We start from the raw sequence: 23,614 nt of genomic DNA, 5'->3' as shown, positions 1-23,614 counted from the left end.
AGCTGCTGCTGCTGCTGCTGCTGCTGCTGCTCTGGCATATATATGTAATATAATATAGAATATGGTATAGTAATATATAACGTACACGCGACAGAAGACGTAAATAAACCTACCGACCGTATGTGAGCGAGCTTGCAAGCTCGATGTGCGATCGCGCGGGGGAAGATCCTCCTATCTTCTGTCGTCTCAGTGCACTTTCCGCTGGGGTGGAACAAAAAAAAAGAAAGGACTAGCTCGCGACTATGTAACGTAATACGTAACCCTGCGCGACTAATCAGGTTAAGTGGAAAGTTACGCAGTATATAGGTTCTATTCTATTCTGAATAAGTTACGTAGGTACGTGTAATATGGAGTACGGATATATAACGCACGCGCCGAATAGAGGATCGCGGGTGGTACGGCTCTCGGGCGCTTGCGTGCACCACCTACGTTGAATACGCGCACGTATGCATAATATACGTGTTATACACAAACACAGACACGCGCGCACACCTTTGTATGTATAATGCGTTTATATGCCAGTAATCAGCGGCTGTGCGGAGATGTATTGCACTTTGGCCTATCGAACGCGCGCGGATATATACGTGTACTTACAACGCGTAACGCTCGTTCGTTCGCTTTGCCTCACTTTGTAAGTGAACCGCGGATAATAATTATAATAATAATGATAATAATGGTATGACACGCGCGCGCTCATCGTAAAGCTCGCGAAACGGGCCAATGGCTTTTCCTCGAACCCGTCGTACGTCTCTCTTTGTGTGTGTATTCATGCACGGGATGTATAATAGACTAGCTCGTCTTCGCACTTACACACACAGACACGAAGAGCAAAAGTCTTCGATCATTACATTTTCGAATTTTACGCGTTTCACGGCAATACGACGACGAAAACGGTACCACGGGTGGCGTCGCGCCTCAAAGAACAGAGAGCCGAGAGCCTCCCCGACGTTTACGAGGCACTCTCGGACTTGCGTCTTTTCTCTCTTAGCTTTTATATGCGTATAAGCGCGTGTATATACCTATGTGTATATACCCGTCAGAAGCAGCAGCAGCAGCAGCAGCAGTGAGAAATCTTCATTCTGTCTTCGCCGCCATTGTACACATCAGCGCATTGTCTGTTCTCTTGCGCTGACGAGCTCGCGTTATTACATAGACTATCTGCTTTCGCGCGCGCGAGCCCCCGAAGCTTTTACACTTTTAGGTCTTCTTGCATTACAGTCGCACTGGGCCGGTATATAGGCATGTTATTATACGCCTTGTATGTGTGTGTGTATGTGTGAGCGCATAGGCGCAGTGCACATAGGTGACGAAGCGTCTGTGCTGCACCGAGATGCCTATTTCGCGCGCCCTATAGCTCTGGAAAGCTCGACTTTATTATCTATCCGGAGCTCCTCGTTCGATTCTGTTTTGACTGCGCTAGTCGAGCGGGGCAGACGGTCTCTATCCGCGTTGTATTTAATTATGCGCTATAGATAATGCGATTGCGCGCGAAAAGCGTCTCGTACCCTATGATACGTCACGTGAAATGCAACGTTAATACTCGATTTAGACAGCTATGTGACATTTTCTTCTTTATCTTTTACAGCCAACAAAATTGAACGTTTACAAGAATGACTCGGAGAGCTGGGATTATACAACGCCTGGTCCTGGTGAGTATCTATGCGCATCATGTGTGCATTATATATTTGTAATAATACACGTACTCTACTTTATAAATATGATGCATAATAAATAAGCCGCGCGGGCGTACAATCACGAGAAACTTTGTATTGCGTATCGATCGGTTGCTTTATCATCGTTATTATTGTAAATTCCGGCGCGTTCGCTACTAAATACATATTTAAATATAAATCACGCCGAGTACAATAATATGAATAACAACAATAATAACGCGATACAATGTTATAACGGCACGTCAAACTGAAATGATAATAATAAAAAAAAAAATAGAGAGAGCTCAACTATAATACCGCTCGTATAATATTTGTGCATTATGCACGTGCACCGCGAGCTTTTTTGCGCGAATTTCGATAATTCGTTTTCATCGATTTTTTTTTATTGTTTCGCGCTCCTCTCTTTCCTCGTTTACGATAGACACACATATACCTACTCGCGCGTGCACGCCGTTATTATTAGCAATTTTATTTTATTTTATTTTTTTTTCCATTTTTTTATGAAGGCGCGTGCATATTATACGTACGCGTCATGCGTCAATATATGCGATACTTATTTGCTATTATACGTATATATAGGTACACGAAAAACATAAACCTCGACTTATGACTCACGCTTTTTGTGTACCTAATTCATGAATTATCAACAAAAAAAATTCTATAAATATATTATTAACACTACTCACTTTTATATATGAATGAAACATGAATGCATTCTTTGGGAGATGATGAATTTATAGAGGAGTAATACTCAAGTCAATATACGTTATACATCGTATTCTGTAACAGAGTCTTAGTACATGGGCCATACTCCTTTTTTTTTTTGAAGATATATAAATATCGTCCCGTATCTTTCAACTCTTTTTTTACCTCAATAAATTTAAATGGATGGGTCACTCGATAGAGATGCGCGGGTATGAATACGAACCCATTTATGATCGAGCTTCGCGGAAGCCTCTCGAGTCGGGGAATCACGAATGGAAACAAAAAAAAAGGAACTTACGCACGGTCATGCCTCCTCCACTTTGCCCTCTCATTATCACCGAGAAATAATCATGAACACTAATGGATTACAAGTTATATATGTGTACTCGCACAAACACACATACTGCACATCGAAACACGGACACACGCCATGGCACATTACACACGTACAGAGCAGTGCGAGCCACTCGACGAGCCAATCCACGCAAGCCTGCGGCTCGAATCACTATCTCTTGGGATGCTCTATCTCTCACTCCGTCTCTCTTATTCACTCTAGCTGCTGCCTTCTATATGTGTGCACTTTATAATAGCATTGTGCATTGAATGTATTCCCCCGGTGGATACGCGAGGCACACATACGCGCGACGGAGAACAGAAAAATATGCGCTCGCCTCCTTTTTTTTTCACGTTTTCTTTCTATTCACTTTTTTTTTATCAATTTCCTTCCTCGTCTGCCTTTTTCCCCCTACATATACCTATTTTGCATCAAAGATCATCGTTCGATGCATTTTCCACCTATTAAATCTAAAGCCTAATATCGTCATTGTTATCGTCGAGAAGCTCTTATGCTCGCCCTCCATTCTTCTCTCTTTTTCTTTATACGATGCAAAAATGTAACCACTTTCTTTCTTTTTTCTCTTTTTTTTTTGCGTTATTGTTTATCGATACGTAAATGTTTGTGTACACGGAGCCTTGCATGAGAATGAAGGATGCATTTACATTTCCGAAGATAACGTATAAAACTGTAAATAGGTTTCTGGGTGCGCACTGTCTTTCTTTCACTCACAGACAAACATTTGTCTTTGACTGTTTTTTGTAAATTTTTTTTCCTTCTCTTCGTTCTCTCTCGTTACTAACGAAATCGTTGCAGTGTAAAAGATATCGTTTCGTTTGTTCAATCGATAATTGACATCAATTGGTTCGCAAGCCCAAGAATTTCAAGTAAAATCTGAAAATAGTCACCACAATAGAAAACAAGCACTCATGAAACATCAAGATTTAAAAAATAAATAAACAGCATTAACAACATCATGTTACAACGAAACAATGGACAAGAAAAATTGAGAAAAATGAATAACAACAGAAGACACATCAACAACATCAATATCAACAACTACAAGAATCACAACTACAATCGGTTCAGGCATAAAATAGGTAATCTTGATAATTGGGAAAAAGAGGTGTTATGTTGGAATGTTTGTCTGTGTGCAGATGCAGCCAACGGAATCGTTGACGCGGGTTGATCACGATAAGAGATGATTCCGTACGATCGCGATGATCACGATTAAAATGACGTTGATGATATTGATGAAAGATGATGGCAGTGGCAAAGATGATGATGGTTCAAAAACGATACTGGATCGAAGGCAAACGAATAACAAAATTTGAATAAACGATGAATAAAGAAAGAAAAAGAGGTTGATACGTGCGACGACTAAACGAGCAGTTTTTCGCACTTTGCTCGCGTTCGCGCGTGGCTGTGGTGTGCGTGTGTAGTTGCGTATACGCACGAAACGAATGAAAATCCGCATGTGCCGCACTCACACACTCACCCATGCAAGCACGCACACGAGTTCAAGAATGAGAGAAACACGTACTGCGACGCAAAGATCGGTAAGTGAAAATTGTGTTCCATCGGAGATTCGGACAATCAGCAAATAAACATTTTTCACGATAAGTCTCATCCCTTCGTACATGTAAAAAAAAAAAGAAAAAGCTGCTAAAGCCAATGCAAGAACAACAATGACAACAAAGTACAAATTTGGTGGATCGGATAACGCTGGCTATTATTACAATTGTTTTACATCAACACCTATTTTTTTTTACACACGACTCTGGACTACAGTATTTGCTCAAGAAACACGTGCAGGCGCATCGGCAGGCCAGCTTATTTTTTTTCTCGATACTTTCACACGTCGAGAGTCGCACAATACGTAATTTGCATTGACAAATATGTATAATGTACATGCTAATCAACACACGGCTAATGTTTGCTTTACGACTGTGCAGCTTGGTGATGGTCTAGTTCTAATCTTTGTTACAGAATATTTGAGGGTATACACGTACTACTTTTTTTACTTTTTTCCATTCTCTCTCTCTCTTTTCTGGGCTTTAAAACTTTCCTTTTTCCTCGTTGCGTTGTGTATATCATATATATGTACTTTTTACCCTCTCTGTGTCCTCCGGGCAAAGGATAGAAATGAATGTGGAAAGAGCCGAGGTCGACCCGCGCGCGCGCGCTTGAGTGGCTACGTAGCTTTTTGTGCATTATGTATTATGAATCACGTGTATATAGCATACAGAGATAACGCGCGCGCGCGCGACCCACGTGTGTATATGATCGTTCATTTTTTGTCAAAAAAGAGACTTCGTATTAATCCGTCATTTATGTCAATAATAATAACTATGATGTATAATGATTTATATTATCCAGTGGCGTGACAATATAATTAATTGCATCAATGCATCATCCCCACCGCCGCCGCGGCCAATTTTGATATACGCTAATCGTATTCGATGTTGTACAGTGGATCCTCGTTGTCGCGAACTTCTTTGTAGCTAATTTCTCAAAGTAACTAGATGCTGGATCCCTTCCCTCGGAATAACGGATTCAAAATTTACTTGATTACATATTTATGTTTTTCGTTCAACGATGTAAATATTGAACTTTTGTGAGATGTTAGTTCTATACCACCTAGTAAGTCGTGTACATATCAATATTAAGATTAAAATGTATTCCCCGTCGACTGATTTTAAACGCTTGAAGTTGAATGTAAAAATACAAGTTCTTAACCTGGAACAAGTGGAAGACGCAGACGACGATGTGGTAATGGAAGTCGTGCAAAACTTTTTCAATGGTAAAAGAAAAATAACGACAAGTTAATAATTATAATACTTTAAATTAATTTTGATTAATTCGAGGTTCAAACTATCAGATTTATTCGCGACAACGAATTGAAATATCAACCCCCTCGAGCGTTTCGTTAATATCTAGAATCCACTGTATTATATCTCTATCGTATAATCTACTTAATTAATTAACAATTTATATAACTGCATACAATTTCACAATGAAATGTGTCAATGCATAATGGAGCACGATTTATTTGGACCATGTCTCTTTTCTTTTTTCTGTTCCAAAAACACAAGCAGGCGCCCACAAAAATGACAGCAGCACGGGCAACGGGAGGCCGGCACCGTTATTGGCTGAACCTCGCTACGGGGCTGCCCCTCAGCCATACGGTAAACGATTATTGCCACTTCCAAAAGGTTTATTTTGCACAGATTTTTTATTTTATTTGAGTTCCATTATTTTTTTGCTACGACCGAAAGAATACCGGATACTCGATGAACGACTCGACACTCTTTCATCTGACCTTTCGAATCTTTCCGAAACTTTTCAGGAGCCAGCGTGACCGGACAGTTCGGCGCGGGTGGCGCCGGCGCTCACGAGCGCTACGACGACAGCTTCAACGGGCCGGCCGGTTACGGCGCCGAGCCCTACTCCGTGGACCGCTACGGCATCAAGGGCTCCGGGCCCGAGTTCGCCGTCAGGGAGCCCCTGCACCCGACGCCCGGCGTGCCCGGCAGACCGGGCGGCGGCGGCGGCGGCGGTGGCGGGGCCTACGCGGGCGCCCTGAACCAGGCACCCGGAGCCAGCAGCAATCAGGGCTCGGTGATGATGGTCTACGGCCTGCAGCCCGACAAGGTCAACACCGACAAGCTGTTCAATCTGTTCTGCCTGTACGGCAACGTGAGCAAGGTCAAGTTCCTGAAGACCAAGGAGGGCTGCGCCATGATTCAGATGGGCGACAGCATCGCGGTGGAGCGCTGCCTGCAGAATCTCAACAACGTGATGATCGGCGAGGACGCCGGCAAATTGCAGCTGGGCTTCTCCAAGCAGGCTTTCCTGTCGGACGTGACCAATCCCTACCAGCTGCCGGACAAGTCGCCGAGCTTCAAGGATTTCTCCGGCAGCAAGAACAATCGCTTCCTGAATCTGGCGATGGCCAACAAGAATCGCATCCAGCCGCCGTCCAAGATCGTGCACTTCTTCAACACGCCGCCGGATCTCACCGAGGAGACGGTCAATCAGGTGTTCGTCGATCGCGGCATCGACTCGCCCATCACGGTCAAACTGTTCCCACTGAAGTCCGAGCGCTCGTCGTCCGGCCTCATCGAGTTCAGTAGCGTCGGGGTGGCCGTTGCGGCAATTATGGAGTGCAATCACACGGCTATCGAGAACAGCAGTCAGTATTCTACGCAAAATTACGTTATTTTTTCTTAGTGAACAATTGCTTACGTTGTTTTCTTCTTTCTTTTTTAGACGGAAAATTCCCCTACATAATGAAGTTGTGCTTCTCCTCGTCGCGCACTATACCTAGCAATTTCCCCCCAAGCAGCAGTTCATCGAGCTCTGCTAACAATGGCCACGCAAAAATGCAGCAAGACTCGGAATAGAACGGCGAGGCCCAGGGTCAGCAGCGTCAGCGTCTACAACAGCAGCAGCAGCAGCAGCAGCAACAGCAGCAGCAACAACAACAGCATCAACAGCAGCAGCAACGACAGCAGCAACAACAGCAGCAGCGTCAAAGAGCAGCCCTAGGAGCTCTTGGACTAGGGCTGCATCCGCAACTCTGTACGTCTCAGCAGCAGCAGCAACAGCAGCAACAGCAGCAGGCGGCCGCAGCAGCGGCAGCAGCCTCCGCCGCTCTCGCACTGTCCCCGGTATTGCCTCCGCACGCGGCACATCCACCGCACCCACCTCCCTTGCCTCCGCCGCCCACCTGTCTACTCATCGCAGCGCCTAGCCTCACGGCTCATTATCAGACGGCCGCGCCACCTCCTCCACCGCCCCTGCCGCCGACGGCCTTTTGGCCCTACTAAAAAAAAAAACTGCTATCATTGAAACTTTCGATAATCATTCCGCTGCTGCTGATGCGAAGATGCGCCATACATTCACCATCGGTTGCGACGCTGAAAGAATGAGGGAGAGAGAGAGCTGCTTACCCCCCACTCACCGAAAAAAAAATTAGCGCGACTCGCGAGCAATTGTAATTTTTTTTTTAATTTTATTAATGCGAAGATAAACAAAACCTTGTCATCGTACACAGGAAGCTCTGCGCTTTGAATCGCGTTCGTAAGGTTTCTGCCTCGAAAAGACTCGCGATGCTTAGTCAAAACAGCTTGTTATACATCGCTTTCATACAAAGCAATACTTTTTATCATACTCGACTGTAAACGTAAGTTGCGTACTGTACGATAAAAACACTCGCTTGCGATGTAAAAATAATAATAATAATAATTGATAAAGATAAACAATTGAGGAGGGACACAAGTTTTACGCAGCTTGTGCGTAGCAGAGCGTTTGTTATGGCTTTGCCGCCACTTTCAACTTTTTGACTACATAGACATTGACATGATATTTTATGTTTAAATTAAGCTGTAGCATTAAAGACAAAAAAAAATAGGGCGCAACATGATGAGCGGCACTAATCGAATTATCACTACCAATGATTTTTGTGTTGATATACTTTATTCTGTGTTCCTTTTTACTCTACGATAATTATTTTTCTAATTTTATTCAAGCATAGATTTTTCTGCATTGGTAATTTACTTGAATGGATGGTTTGATTTATGCGTGAATTGAATCAATTACGTGTTTTATCAACAATTTGCACGACTCGTGTTTTATTGTTATCTATTTTAATTTTATGTTAATTGCAAAGTACTAAGGCTACTTTAGTATAGTTATAACATTGAATTACCGAAAATAATTAAGATGCAGCCTCTTATATGTATATATGTTATAATAAATTGAACTGCTCTTAGAGTTATTGATAAAATACTGTCATTTTTAACTATAAAAAACAAAGTGTATTTTGTAATTTGAATTCAATTTTTTATTATAAAAACAAAACGAATAAATGATGAGCAACGTTATTCTCGATAATCTAATTTTCTATAAGGATCGCACCCTCGAATCAAATAATATTAATTTAAATACAGCTAAATTGAACTCACGTGTGCGTTCAATGTAATCAAAATGCGTGAACGAAAGTTCCTTTCACATTTTTGCTCGAAGCACAACTTACATAATGTTGGATTTTTAAACCTTGCATAGAATGTAACGAACGCCATTTATTTTGAAACTAATCATTCACGCTTGATATTTGAATATTGAACACCGTCGATAATAACGCAGGTGTCTCGATCTCTGCGGGCTAAACTGTAGAAAGAAATTATTTGTACGTTCACGAATTGACCTATGTTGTATGACCATTGATAATCACTTCTTGAGTACGCGAAGATATAGTTGTACAGCGCATGACAACGAAGGCTTGTCTTGATTGAAGAGTTTGCTTGTTTAAACGCTCATTTTTAGGCTCTTCGCTTTATTACATCCGGACAAATGTGTAAACGCCGAAGAGCTAGTCGTCATTTTTTTAATAAAAAAAAAAAACGGTCTTGTGATAAGCAAAAGGCTTATTTGCAAGCCTTATCGATTTAAAATGAAATGATATCTTTGTATAGCTTTATATTACACTCACACACGTGAATAAATATTTTATTTTTCTGGATGTTTAGCGCTATTATGCAATATATATACAAAACTATTATAGACGTGTAATTTATTAAACATTTTAAATTGCATATCGCGTCAGTAAACGAAATAATGAATGACTTATTAGTTAGGAAATGGTGTAAAGTAGGCGTGAATAAATTTTCAAATCAGCTGTGAATTGTGTATGCTAAACAAAAAAAAAACAAAATATAATGTGAAATTCGATGAATCTAATGATAAAAAATTTTTAAACGATATTCTTTATCACTTTACAATACATACATCGGGGGAACGATTTAATAATAATTAAAGCAACAAAAATGGACTGCAACTCGATCAATTATTGATGTATACAATTATACAAAAAAAACATTTGAGGTTGTAACAAGTAGTGTCGTTTTACCTTTTAATCAATGATGAGTATATCGATTAATGACACGAATGCGTATCAAACTTTTTTCGACAAGCAAGTAAATTCGTAAATAAAAACATATCCTTCATTCTATTGTAATATGTATATATTTGCAAGTGTTAGAAAATGAGTTTCGACCGTTTTTATGGATGATTATCATGTTTTAATGCAAGGTACATATATTTTTAGCTATTTCCGGCAAATTGAAAGGGTCGAGGACCAAACGTGACTGTATGTGCGCGTTTAGTCGAGCATCAAAAGAGTTACGAGGAAATTGTATGCGTTTGTCATACTGAATAAGTTATGTCAATATTACATGTATAAATTGCATATCGTTAGCATACGGTTGTTTAACTAATTCATTACGATTGTTGTTTGGTTATTGGTTAATTAATGATACTTCACTATTTTAGGATTAAATACTGCCAGGAGCGCTTGTTTGCTTACTCTGTAACGTTTGTTTTGGACAAACTTGTATTTATTATGTACCGTGGCGCGGAGAATAGAAAATACGTCATTGAACATATTAAAAACTCGACGACGTCGTTTGGGTATAACTTTGTGATGATATGCACATTCGTTGATGCAATCGACTTTTTAATGTGTAACTTTTGTAGTTCTATTCGAGAGACATTTCTATCATATATAAATGCTTGATGAAAAAAAAAGAAAAAAAAATGAAGAAGAAACTCGAGTTGTTTATTCAAAATGAATAATTAAAAGAAATATAAAAATCATTCCAATTGCGAAGTAGAATAATTAAGCGAAAAATAATGATCGATAATTAGTAGGAGAAAATTAGTTTCGCGCATCTTAAATAAACGTACATTAATATTAAACGTATGTATCGTTACAGAACAAGCAGAAGCGTAGTTGTAGTATACTAGTTCCCAAGTATTATTGTAGTGATACAAAACATTTCCCACACATATCATACACCCTAACTTCCCCTACTTCTCTCCCTCAAAAAAAGCTATCGACGGATAACTTTATATCATATCAATGTCTTTTTAGGTATTTATAGTAATTTAATCGCAAAAATCTGTGTGATTGCATATAAAACAAAACATTTATATAGAAAAATATGTATATATGTATCTCCAACCATACGTATTAAGATACGAAACGTATTGGAGCAATTCGTATAATAAGTCTCGTTTACTGCATAAAACTATCATTTTTACTCTATACGCTCTGCCGAATGTGAATATTTGCACAATTGTTTCGTTCCATTTTGAACTAATCCGAATTGGTCTTTGTACTTTTTTCCCCAATTTTTTTTTTTTTTTTTTTACGTAAATTCAATTAAAGAGCGCATTAAGAATTGACAGAAAGAGAGAAAGAAAAAGAGAGAGAGAGAGAAAGAGAGAAACTGCATCCTTGATGAATGGTGTGAAGCTAAATAATGTGATTCGTGTTCATTACTCTATTAGATTGATCGACTGTTAAAAGAATGTACCTCTTTTATTTGAGCTTGCTCTATTTGTTCCAAGTAGAGCAAGACACCGTGTACATAGTACATACTTTGACTGGGTTTTCACCTCAACTTGCATCCTCAGTTATTTTGTAAACGATATTTTATATAATAATATTTAATTGAATATCTCATTGTTTGAATGGAACATTTCTCCGACTTCAACAGGATATATTTGCTGCGAAAAAAATAAAGAATATGTAAGAATTTTTCTATTACTTCTCGTTAGCGCGTGATAAAAAAAAATAAACGAAAAGGGAAATAAATGAAGATGCAAGATGGCCTAAATTTTCTGCGCATCTGTTTTGTCTGTTGATATGTATATGTATATTTGATCCACGAAAGGGTCTCTGAGCTCTGTCTTCCCACGACTAAGTTTAAAAAAAAAAGATAAGACAAATTAGATACAATAAGATTTGTTGACTGTATACATTATATTATGCATTATAAATATATATATAAATATAATAACGTATAACGGAAGTATCGCCATGATATTCCCCAAAACACATTGTGAGCGGCGCGTGACATTAATCTCTAAGATTGTTTGCGCTTCGAGTTCGATACGACTTTGTCTTTGCACTTGAATGAAAAAAAATATATTGAAAGAATCGGGGTAAGATGATTCAAATTATGTGTATTATACATGATATTATTATCATTACAATTATGATTATTGTATTATCATTTGCTAGTGATTAGCAAGCGTTTTTTCGCTCTATATCGAAAAAATCACGGATGTAAATTTGCGTTCGAACGAAGCTGCGTTTCCGGGACCTATATTGATGAAAAACAAAACACTATACGCGACACGAGAAAGAGAGGCAATTATTTATATTTTTCAAGTGCAGATGGCAGTGTATAAGAATTTTTGGATTTCATCATTGCGCGATTTGAAAAAAAAACAATTGCGCTCGATAATTCGTCGTATAAAAATTTATTGTATATTATAAGAACAATATATAGTTTCTAGAAAGATTAAAAAAAAAGAAAGAAAGCAAAAAATAATAGACATACTGTACGTCATGGAAACAATTGTAAGTCTTTCGCATACCTCGAAATATTATAAGCTGTAAAACGTACCGAGGGTAATGAAAAAGTAAAAAAACTCCAAAAAATGAGAAAAAAATTAGTTTAGCCGATGGAAAATAATTGCACGCGTGTGTGTACGCTCGACGTTAATGGTCGCCTATAATACACACACGCGTAGCATGTATGTGCATAATTTACTGCGAGAGCCATAAGCGCGCATCACTATTAATTAGATATATAAAAAAAAATACTAAATGTAATGATAAAAAAATGACGTGAGAAAAGGAATTTTCGAAGCACGTTCGAAACAAATATTTACGCTTGTTGGCAGAACGAAAATAAGAAAAAAAAAGATGAAACAATGAGCGATACGAAGTAAAGGAAAAAAGGAAGGAAAGGAAAAAAAACCCAATTATGAATATTACAATAATAATAGATGAAAGCAAATCGAGTTTTGTGAAAAGGGGAAGTGTAATATGTGTATATTACTGTATGTCGTACGCTGTAATGTTTGAATTTGCGAGTCAATTATCTGTGCCTAGCAGCCCTGCGCACCCTACCAAATAATGTACCACCGTTATGATAAAAACAGAGAAAAAAAAATAAGAACAGTAAAAAAACCAATTATAAACGATTTGAAGTATTGATCAATTTTAAGAAAATGTACATTCACTCGAAGAATTATCGTAAGGAAAGAGGAGAAGATGGGTCGATGAGAGCAAAAGTCAAATTAATGAATCGCGCTGTTTTTTCTCTACGATAATGTATATAATTTTCAACGCTGCAACTTTTTTGCACACACGATATAATTGAAGAAATTTTTCGAAACTTTTTCAATAAAATTTCGACGGGAACAAGGAAAATTTTTTCGAACAAAAAGAAGATGAAACTTAATCAAACGCTGCGCCGTTTTCAGGCATTTATTGGACGTTACGATTGGATATTCGAACAAAAACGGGGGCAATTTACGGTTGCTCGTTGCATCTCGCCTGTTCTGCTCCTCTTTTTACTTATTGCCAATTTTTTCACAGAATGTTTTACGAAATAGCCAACGATGAAAAACAAAAAAAAAAATATTAAACACGCTGCAATGTATACCTGTGAGAAAAAAGGATATATATATATAGATGACAACTAAATACGTAATATATACAAGAACATATGGACTTAGTTTACTGAATCAACGATAATCCTTTCACACGTAAACATTTATTAGTAGAAAAACATCTTAAATCGTATCTCACAGTAAAGCATGTATGTTTTTGTTCACATTGTCCATGTAATATATATATCCATTTAATACATAATACATGTACATTATTACACGTAAAAAAAACGAAGGAAAATATTTTCCCTTTTACTCATTTGCATATCTATACATGGTTATATACTAAAACAAATTCACACTGAGAATTGATGTTTGCATATTCTGTACATGTTTCTTTCTTTCTTATTTTTTTCAACTATACATACACGGGTTGACGCCGATATACACACTGCTCGATATTTTGAATGCTTCGTACTATCGTATTTTATACGTCGAACTGGGGCACCATGAAAAATAAAAATAACCATGCACACAATGATACGACGAAACTGCACCACGATAGAGTCATAAATTATATTATACATATTATACGCAGGGAGAAATGGAGAGTAAAAGAGTAATCATACAAATCTTGCAAGTGAATTGACATACAGTGAATCGATTGATCACATTGATACATTAAGATATACATCGAGCACATATTTTGTAGCTATCAAAATGCACTCCAACATTATATGCACGAAAAACCCCCTAGAACCAAAACAGAAAGTAGATTGACATGTTGTATCTGTGTTATGTTTTTTTCGACTAAACAAGTAAAAATTGACAAAACAACAGCAACAAAAAAAGGACTCAAACCGAGAATGAAAAATGATAAAAGAACAAAAAACAAAAAAAAAAACAAAATTTTAATGAAACGGCGGACATAATACGACACAAATCGAAACTGCAGATATATTTATACCTGCTATTTTGTACAATGAGCTTCTCTCTATTTTGTATGCTTTTCCCTCACAACTTTTCAACGACATACAATATAATATACGACTGCATAAACATCTAATATAACTGTGAACTTTATATACATGTATATTTATATATAAACGTATTATACTAAAAATAGACTAGCTCACAAACTCTGAAAAATTCAATGACACTGTGGTGAAAAAAATTAAGTATGGGAAAAACAAAAACAACAAAAAAAAACGAAAACGAAAACCTACTCTCGCAAATATACTTGTTATATACTAACACCTGTAGACAATATAATATTATTAAATATATATAGGTGCAGTCGGTGCTGGTGAATTTATAAGTAAAAAATAAAAGAAAAAGTGAGAGAGAATGAGAATGATTGGGACTGCACAGCTATATAATATACATTTAGATTCTGCATATCATAATATACATATTTATTAATACGTAGATATCATAATATACGTAATTGTAGTCGACGTAAATTTAGATGTGTTAATTCGCGGTTTTGAACGTTATACTCACTTTTTTTTCTCGTATACATGTAGTCTATCGCTATATATTACATGTGAACACATAATAATACGCAGCTCTCGCTCTCTCGACGATATTCACGTGAAAAAAAAAATGAGAAAAAGAAAAACATTCACCCACCTCTCCCCCGACTACCCTCATAAATACTCTGTAAACTATATTTATATATATATAATGATACTTGTGCAAAGTAAGGGAGAGAGAAAGAGAGAGATCGAGAGAAATAAGTAATCCAGAATGAAAACGCATTGAAACGACTTAATTTAGCCATCATAATATACTATACAGATTCATTGAAAAAACATGTATACTATATACTCCGATATATATGTATATCGCATATAAAACGAATTCATTGTCATTTCAAAACATATTACTCATTTATACAACTTGATATAAAAAATATTTGACCCACGCGACCTATCCACATTATCACAACCAACATCACGAACCAAAAGCTCCAAATTTGAATCATAATTCATCACTCGATCACAGTTATAAATATAATCCAGATAAATTGATATTCATATATTCTATATACGAAGAAACATCATTGCAGTACACTCAAAAATAATCCAAACAAATTTTCTCATCTTTACGTTCTATATACTTTTGTCTCTTAGCTCTTATTATCACATGGACATTAATTTGACTTGATTACTTTATTTTTACATCACGTATCTATTCTTACGTATTTTTGGACAATTATTATACGTTACGTTGACTCTGGTGTGTGTTGCATCCCCGCGTGACATGACGCGGCTGGGCTTCGATTGCGGCATGATAGCGCACCCACACACAACACACATGTATAATATACCACTGCGAAGGACTCGCCTCGCTGATTTCCACGCGCCAAGGTAAGTCTGTGTGATAAATCGTCTTGAAGCACGAAAATTTATATACATGAAGTGTGAAAAGAAAAGCAAAAAAACTAGTCCGTTGCTTTTTTTTTTAATCAAGACTTTATTAATTATGAAAAATTTTTATATAACAACATGATAATAGTATTCGATTTATCAATATAATAATAATAATGTTAATAATGGTAATTAATACAGTATAACCGCGCCAGTGAAAGCCGATATTACACTATACATCATAATAACTTCGGACGTTAGTTAGCGCTATAGTTTTACAACGCCTCTTCGTTTTCGCCTTTTAGCAATAATTACGAAAAAAAATGTATGTATATAATGAAAAAGAATCGTCCGAAAGCATGACCGTCGGCTATTATATAGCACCTCCTCCTCGTTCTCTCCTATGCGTCGCGCGAGCTAGTATATAGTAGCTTGGAAATCTCGAGTGTAATTTATTATATATGCGTCGTGCTTTCGGAATAGTGGTCGCTGTTAGGAGAGAAAAAATAAAAAAAAAAAGTAGAACAATAATGCATCGCGTCTTTCGGGAGCAAAAAAGAAAGGGGACATAATTTATAATATGCGCGCGCGCGCGCGTGTATAAAAAAGTCGTATATTTAACGAAAATCGAGATATGTCTCTCGCGCACCGCGAGTTTACGTACACAATTACGTATAATTAGTAAAAAGTATATGTTTCATAGGTTTTTGCATTGTACATTAGCGTTAAATATACATGTAATATATTTTTGATATATTATTTTTATAAATTATGTTTACATAGGGTATTGGAAAATATATATAAATTTCACGCGTATCGCTTGTTTCTTTTCTTTTTTGTTTAACTTCGAGACTTTGTCATAGGAAATCGTTCACCGTTCGAAACAATATTGTTATAATATAAACGTCAAGCTTGAATTTTTTTTTAATAATATTATTTAGATAAAAGAAGAGTCATTTTTAAAAAATATCTGTTTGTAATCTCGGCTCGGATCTCTGAATAAAAAAAAGGTTTTACAGGTAAAATACATATAATTATTTTAATTTTTAATATATTACACGTCGATATAAGACGAATTGACAAAGGCGTGGATTTGCTGCGCACCCAAGGCTCCAACAAAACTTACCGATCATCGCGTCGGCAATCGCATTCAACGTTTTCTCGACTTCCCGATCTATCGGGCAGCAGCGCGCTCCGCGCTCTGAAAAGCCTGCACACCCGGCGCCGGTAGAGTGGCCTGTTCCGGGCCGTTTCTGGCCTCGGGATCGTTCGCCGCCGCCTCGGAAGTCTTGAATCGCTTCCACTTTCCTGTTGAACAGAAAAAAAAATAACAATTTAGTCGCGCGTAAAAAAGAAATAAGATCCGAGGTTTCAAATACTTACGCGCAACGCGAACCATGGTCACGCCCCACCAGATGCTCCAGCCCCAGCCGACGAGGCAGAACAGCACCGTGAAGAGCTGTGAGACGCCGACGAGGGCGTCGACAACGAGAGCTCCGACTCGGGCCTTGGGACTGGCCGTGGCCGAGAATCGGGGCTGGCCGCAGCACAGATTGAACAGACCCGCGAGCAGAGTACCGGAGCCGGGAATGCACACGTTGCAGATGAGGCAGAGCCAGGCGAGGATCACGGGCAGGCAGGGTATGGCGCCGCGCATCACCGAGCCGTGCTCCACCAGCACATCCGGAAGTTTCGGTCGATTTTCCTGCCGATTTATTATATCGGATTAGCTTACATGGAAAAACTTCAAGTACATGAAGTATGTGGGATTTTCGTACCTCGGACGGAGGAGCAGCCGCGATACTGGCGATGCTGTGCTTGCTGCGCCTCGGCTGGGCAGCGGCCTTCTTGCCCAGGCAGGACGGTCGACTGCAGCAGTTGCAGCTGCAGCAGATCTTGGACCAGAAGCTCCGGCATAATGCAGCAGGTCGACGCTCCGGCGGACAGCAGCCGGTGCCGCGACTCGCTCCCGCGGGCTGCGGCGCGATCTGACTCGGCTTGTGACGTCGCCTCCAGGCCGCCAGTCCTCCACCGGCCCCTGCTCCAGCTGCGGCGGCTCCGCTCGGCCAGCACTTGTTCACCCCTCGGCATCTGCAGGATCGCCGTATCCTCGCCCATCTGCTCTCCTTTGTGATGCCCTTGACTCCTCCTCCTCCTCCTCCCGACTCGGCCGGCTCGGTCAGGTGGGTCGACGAGGCGCCTCGCGGACGCTTGCCCGGCCACGGCACCGCCGCTTTGGGATCGCGCCTGCAGGCCAAACAGCGCATCTGGGACCAGCAGTTCTTCAGGTCGAGCTTGGATCGTGGCGCGGGCCTCTCTCCCTCCTCGCCGTCTGTTCCTCCTCCAGCGGCCGCTGGCCTGACTTTTGGCTTCTTCTTTTTGCTGCGGCCGAGCTTGCGACGCCAGAACGCCTGTATACGTTGCCAGCGGTTGCCACCGCCGCCGGGACTGCTGGAGTCGCCGCCACCCTGAGTCGCCGATTGATCGAGCTGATCGACGCCAGTTACTCTGTTGAACACGCGATTACCATGTAAAGTCAATGATTTTGGTTTCAATAGTCACCGAACTTTGATGCTATAATAAGTACTTAGAACTTTTTTGTCGCGTGATACACGTGGGCTGCAGTGTTAAAAGACGTGTATTACGGTATGACCGCCGCGAGCGTGTGCAGGACACGCGAAAAGAGAAATAGAGAAAGAAAGAGTAGGAAGGGTCGATCGAGTTTATCGCCAAGGCCGTATTAATCAAATCCGTGTACTATACATAACACGAGGAAGCTTGATATCGACGTATGCTGTGGTATTTGCATTTTGTACACTGCCAACTGGTCATACATCATGACGAATTTCGCAACGTTACGTAACGAGAAATTTTTGATGCATTGCATATTATACATAACATCGATCGATCGTCCCGAATAAATGAAAAATAACCGCGTCGCGCTCATTGGATCGCGTAAAGCGAATCGTTGATTATAATAATACGCAGTGAGATCGGTAATAAGTGTGTACATTTACATCGACGTAATTCGTGTCGTACAGTGCACATAAACAGTCGATCGCGGCAAATACTACTCGATACACGCAAAATAGAAGCGTTAGAATTCGATAAAATTCGAAAGCGCAATCCATCAAAAGCTCGCGAAACATAAATTACAACGCAGGTGATGGACGAAAAAAAAAAGGCGCAGGCAAGCTCGTGCGCGCGCGATAAATCGAAAGCTCGCCGCGTGTGCGTTCGCGCGATAGGTGCAGTTTATGGACAGTTCGATTATTGGAAGTCCGTCGTAGCTGAGAAGTGTCGTGCGAGCGGTGATGGATAGTCATTCAACTGGCGCCCGATGCGTAATAAGTTAAACGAATGTCGATGCGTGCCGTTGAACAAGAATTATTGTCGCTTACGTTGCCAAATACGAGCTACCTCGGAGGAGGGTAAGGATCAGGTAAACGCCCTTGGCCTTCGTGACTGCGACGAATCGGTTGTCTTTTTACGCTTTATATAACACACAACTCACCAGCACTGACAATTTCGAAACGATTCGAAAAAAAAAAAACGGGCGACAAAAATAAACGACGTGTGCGCGTCCGCGCGTCGCAAGCTTGCAGGACGGGCACGTCTCGACGACTGGACACACATACAGCGCGGAGCTTTTAAGAAAGCTCTCTCTCTCTCGGCTTTGACTGCGGCACGGAATCGGTTCGAAGGACGACGACGACGACGACGACTTGGAGCGCGGCCGTCTCGAAATAAGAGCAGCAGCAGGAGGCTCGATCGCTTGGCCGAGCTTTCTTCTAGGACTGTGGTCAGTCCTACATGCAAGTAGTTATGCACGTGTGTGTGTGTGTGTGTGTGTGTATAAGTATATGCATGCTGTGTACAATATATGCATATCGTAACGAGGAGAACGTAAGGCGGAGGGGCTGCGCGCGCGTATCCCTACATACGTCCAGCCCTACCTGTGTGTGTATTATAAAGGAAGGGTCAAGCTTTTCGCTTCTCTCTCTTAAGACGCGCGGGGGGTGGTGGACGAAGGAGGTGTACTCGTCACGCGATCGCGGCCAGCGCCGCAAGCACACCTTGATTTTTGCGCGCTCGACTGTAGTAGGTAGGTAGGTAGGTGCTGCAACCAACTCGCATACAACGAAAGAGATCAATATTGTATCCTGCCTCGAGAGAGTCAGTACGTTGAGTCGAGCGCGGCTTTGATTTTCTCGCGAGCCACGCACTCCCGCTTGACCCCTTCGTGCATAGAGCGATCGCGAGCACACGTATACAACACATACTTACACACATGGATAAAAGTTTATCGCGCTGACCATTAAAAGTGAAGGAGCGCGCGAGCGGCTAGTCTACTTTCTCGCTCACCGATCGAGACCAAACGTGTATATGGTAACATCTTAATCGGCCTCGAGTCTCGTTCTCTCGAATTCTTACAAAAGTTGTGATAAAAGTTTGAGAGACCTTAGAAAAAAATGATCTTCCTAGATACGATAGTTAAGGATTCACCTATCAGGATGATATAGATATCATTTTCGGTCTCTCTCTCTTGGGGTAAGTGACCTTGGCGATTGCGCGAGGGGCACGCGATCGACTATACTCTCCACGAGTCTCCGGATAGTCGTCGTCTTTCTACGACGAACGCGACATTTCTCGTGCAACGACGTATCTGTATGCGAGTGTCCGAACCGAGCAGTTATACCACTCGTCGGCATGTGTACGCGTGGGTGTAGAACGAGCGAGGGATAGTAGTACTTTGGCTATTTACGCTCGCGGACACACAGCGACGTTTCTGCATACATTTTCTCTCGGTGCGATATACATTGTATGGTCGTAGCTCGCGTCGACTGATTTACGAGAGTCGCGGGTCCGTTGACGTCTCTTCCGATATATATACAGACATACCGTGCATGTTATGTGCGAGCTCGAATCGACCAGAGAGAGAGAACGGGACGCGCTTAATTATATAAATAACAACCGCACCGATCTATCTTTCGCTGCGTGCGTATTATACCGTGTGGGCTATCTCTCGACTCACGTATTATGTTCCGAGCCGTTGCGCCTGACGACGTTGCCGCTCAGCGTCTCGATCTCCTCGGGCCTCTTGATCAGCAAGCCGCTGCGCTCCTTGGCCGACGATAGCCCGGTCGCGTTATTGCCGCCGCCTTTCACGGTGTCGACGCTGACCCCGGTGTCGGACGAGCGATAGCTGCCGGCCGCCGGCGAGTCCGAGCTTATGCGCACCTGACGCTCGGAACCGTCGGCGCCCGGGTCGGCGTCGGGACTCGGACTCGGTGCCGCCGAGGACGATAGTGAGGCTTGTTTGGAATCGCCGTTGCTCGAGGCGGCTGCCGAAGCCGTTGCCGTTGCGGCTGCTGTTGCTGCTGCTGCTGCACCGTTGGCGACCTTAACGACTTTTCGCGTGAGAGATTTGGAAGATTGACTCTGTTTGTCCGTTTGGTCATCCGCTGTAGTCGTTGGTGTCGATGCCTTTAATAAAGTAAATGAAAAATTAGTGGTATCAGTACCTCGATATCATGGGTCAAAATTAAAAATTATACCTTGACTGCTGCTCCTTGATTACTCTGCTTCTCCGTCGTGGTTGCAGTGTCATTGGTAGCACCAGTCGCTCCGGTTCCAAAGTGCTTGATCATCGTCTGCGTCTTGGTCTCTTGACTGGCCGGACTCTGAGCCGCCGCAGCAGCGTTAGTCGACCCCTTGGTCAACGAGTCGGGCGTCGGACTCGGCCTCGAAATAGTCACCAGTGGACTGCCAGCCGGTTTGTTCTCGTCCTTTTCCTTCTTTTGCTGCTGCTCCAGGGCCGATAATTTGGCCACGAGCTCGGCCTCGGCCAGGACGGCGGCGGCGTCGATCTGCAGCGGCTGCACCGCCGTCGCCGTCGTGGTGTTGACGACGCTCGAGGCGCCGCCCGCCGCTACGGAAGACTGTTTCAGCAGCTCGGCCAAATTGTTGCGCTCGGCGGGTACGACTTCCTCGGGAATGCTGCTGACGTTGTTACGACCATCCTGTACAAAAAAAAAATCGTGTTCGTGTAAGTGTAAAATTTATAGTACTCTTTTTGGTATGTATAAGAGCCGAATGCCGACCTTGGCGCCGTTTATCGTTGGCGCGGGTGGCGGCTTGTCCGCTGTCCCTCCAGTGGCAGTGACCTTGGGCGCGTCGGACACGGCCACAGCCGTGCCATTGCCACGCTGCTGCTGCTGCTGCTGCTGCTGCTGTCTCAGTGGAATTCTCGAGGGCGAGTCCGGCGTCGCGGGAACGGCTGCGGCCTTCGACTGATTTTTGTTGTCACTCGGAGCAGCCTTGGCAGTGACGAATCGTTTGTTGCCCTGGCCGGTATTTTTTGGCGGCACCGCGAGTAGATTCCTCTTGGCTCTTTCCGGTGACGGAGCGACGGTTCTTCCGTCGCGGCCGAGCATCGACGATCTCGGCGCTGGTTTCGGAGTCTGTGGCATTATACAACGAGTATGGTTTAAAGTAGCATGAGAATTCTCAAAGATAGAGCAGACTTTTCAATTAATCGAATGAATCAGTCAAGTAATCAAGCAAATGGATGAATTTGTTTCCACCGATAGACAATTTATTATTTTATTTTATATAATTATAATTACTCAATGGTTTTGAATTATTATAACTCTCTCATTTACTTTTATGTAAAGATGTAGCTATTAAATATTATAAAATAATTTTAAAAATGATTAAAATATCCATTTGTCTATCTTCTGGAAATACATTCATACCTGATAGCTTGTATACCTTATCTGAAAAATATCGATATTACCTTGATAACCGCCACGCCCGGTGACTTTGGCATTTGTTGGCCCCGATACTGCTGTCTACGTCCAGCCGCGTAATGCTCGCTACCACCACCACCGATACCACCTCCGTTCTGTTTTTGATGCTGCTGCTGTTGAGATACCATACTCGAGTTGTAGCGTCGAGCGGCCCTGCGACCGAATTTCGGCGAGGCTCTGTTGTTGCTGTCGAGTCGCTCGTTCTCCTTACTCGCCGAGATCGATCGACTTCGCGCCGGCCTCGGAATCTGGCTACCGTGCCTGGGACTACCGTGTTGCGACTGATTGTTGTTGTTGTTGTTGTTGTAGCGAGAGGCAGCTCGCCCCGAGGGCGACTGGTGAACCGTGCCCGAGGATCGGGACCTGGGCAGCGGTCCCCGAAAGCCTCGACCCCTGAACGGCGACAGTCGACCGGATGCGACTCCTCCGGGCGACGTGGGCCTCGAGGCCGGACTTGGACTGAGGGCCCGTGGCGTGGGTGCTCTGGCCTCGGCGATGATGGCGAAGCTGGACTTGCGCTGCGATCGGGCGCCCTGCGAGTGCTGCTGCACCGGCGCCACCTTGTACGGCTCGGGTGCTCGACTCGGTGGCGGCGAGCGCAGCATCGCCTGCGGCTCGTACAGCACCCGGGCACCGGCCGGCGACAGCACCCGAAACGACGGGGCCGCCGCGGCCCCTCCACCACCTCCTCCTCCTCCTCCTCGCATCATCCTCCTCGCGGATGATCCTGTGTTTGTGTACGAAATCGTTTTGCGCTGAATTTACGAGGATGCGATGAGGGTGGTCGTCGCATGCCTCCTTCCTGCCGTCGGCGACCTCCTCGCCCTGCGCTGCAGCGATAATCACAGCTGCGGCGAGCGTAATCCCATGACGACGACGACAACGACGATGATGTAGATATGAGGCAGATAGTGCATCTATGATCATCGACGTGCATCGGGAATCGAGCTAAGCAGTGCCCTCGTTAACCAGGATCTCCCTCTGCGGAAATGTCAAAATACAAAAAAGCGTCAACGAAATTTTCTTCGACCATAGGATTTAAACGTTTAAATGTGTGAGGAAGGCAATCAAGGGAATTGAACCGGAGCAAGTATGAGGAATATTGCTGCTGATTCATTGTGAAGCCACGCCGCGTTCGTACACGAGTTTTTTTCCCGTGTATATTCGTGGTACGTGAAATATAATTGACATCACGCTGCCGAGTCATAAAGGACAATTTCTATTTCTTGTACCTCCGTAGTAGCG

General features: G+C 42.1%; 2 protein-coding genes across 8 annotated transcripts in view; one reads left to right on the top strand and one right to left on the bottom strand.

Moving 5' to 3' along the window:
• Positions 1-13,288, top strand: part of LOC106656372 (heterogeneous nuclear ribonucleoprotein L) — a 34,607-nt gene extending 21,319 nt beyond the window's left edge. The window contains exons 6-9 of one of the 7 annotated variants that reach the window (XM_014377339.2): positions 1,586-1,649; positions 5,811-5,900; positions 6,062-6,907; positions 6,985-13,288. In XM_014377339.2, coding sequence (XP_014232825.1) covers positions 1,586-1,649; positions 5,811-5,900; positions 6,062-6,907; positions 6,985-7,118 — 1,134 coding nt within the window. In that variant the 3' untranslated portion in view covers positions 7,119-13,288. Of the gene's footprint in view, positions 1-1,585; positions 1,650-5,285; positions 5,516-5,792; positions 5,928-6,061; positions 6,908-6,984 lie in introns of those variants that run through there. The other 6 variants (XM_014377322.2, XM_014377330.2, XM_023462868.1 and 3 more) reach the window with 6 other exon arrangements.
• Positions 13,289-15,637: 2,349 nt separating this feature from the next.
• Positions 15,638-23,079, bottom strand: LOC106653169 (protein stum). Its single transcript, XM_023462831.1, has 9 exons — positions 22,357-23,079; positions 21,662-22,021; positions 21,116-21,580; positions 20,593-21,044; positions 19,072-19,076; positions 18,959-19,022; positions 17,336-18,065; positions 16,941-17,262; positions 15,638-16,865 (listed from the first exon to the last, which is right to left on the bottom strand). The coding sequence occupies exons 1-9, from the start codon at positions 23,077-23,079 to the stop codon at positions 16,732-16,734; spliced, it is 3,255 nt and encodes a 1,084-aa protein (XP_023318599.1). The 3' UTR covers positions 15,638-16,731.
• Between the last annotated feature and the right edge of the window lie 535 nt (positions 23,080-23,614).

This window comes from Trichogramma pretiosum, unplaced genomic scaffold, assembly GCF_000599845.2.
Source record: "Trichogramma pretiosum strain Unisexual culture from Peru unplaced genomic scaffold, Tpre_2.0 scaffold1, whole genome shotgun sequence".
NCBI lineage: Eukaryota > Metazoa > Arthropoda > Insecta > Hymenoptera > Trichogrammatidae > Trichogramma > Trichogramma pretiosum.
The sequence above is the reverse complement of the archived record's forward strand: the minus strand, read 5'-3'. Positions and strand labels throughout refer to the sequence as shown.

Coding starts and splice junctions, on each gene's coding strand:
- LOC106653169 (XM_023462831.1), bottom strand. CDS start 23,079: ATGATGCGAGGAGGAGGAGGAGGAGGTGGTGGAGGGGCCGCGGCGGCC. Junction 22,022..22,356: donor CGGGCGTGGCGGTTATCAAG/GTAATATCGATA, acceptor ATAATGCCACAG/ACTCCGAAACCAGCGCCGAG. Junction 18,066..18,958: donor GGTAGCTCGTATTTGGCAAC/GTAAGCGACAAT, acceptor CGTGTTCAACAG/AGTAACTGGCGTCGATCAGC.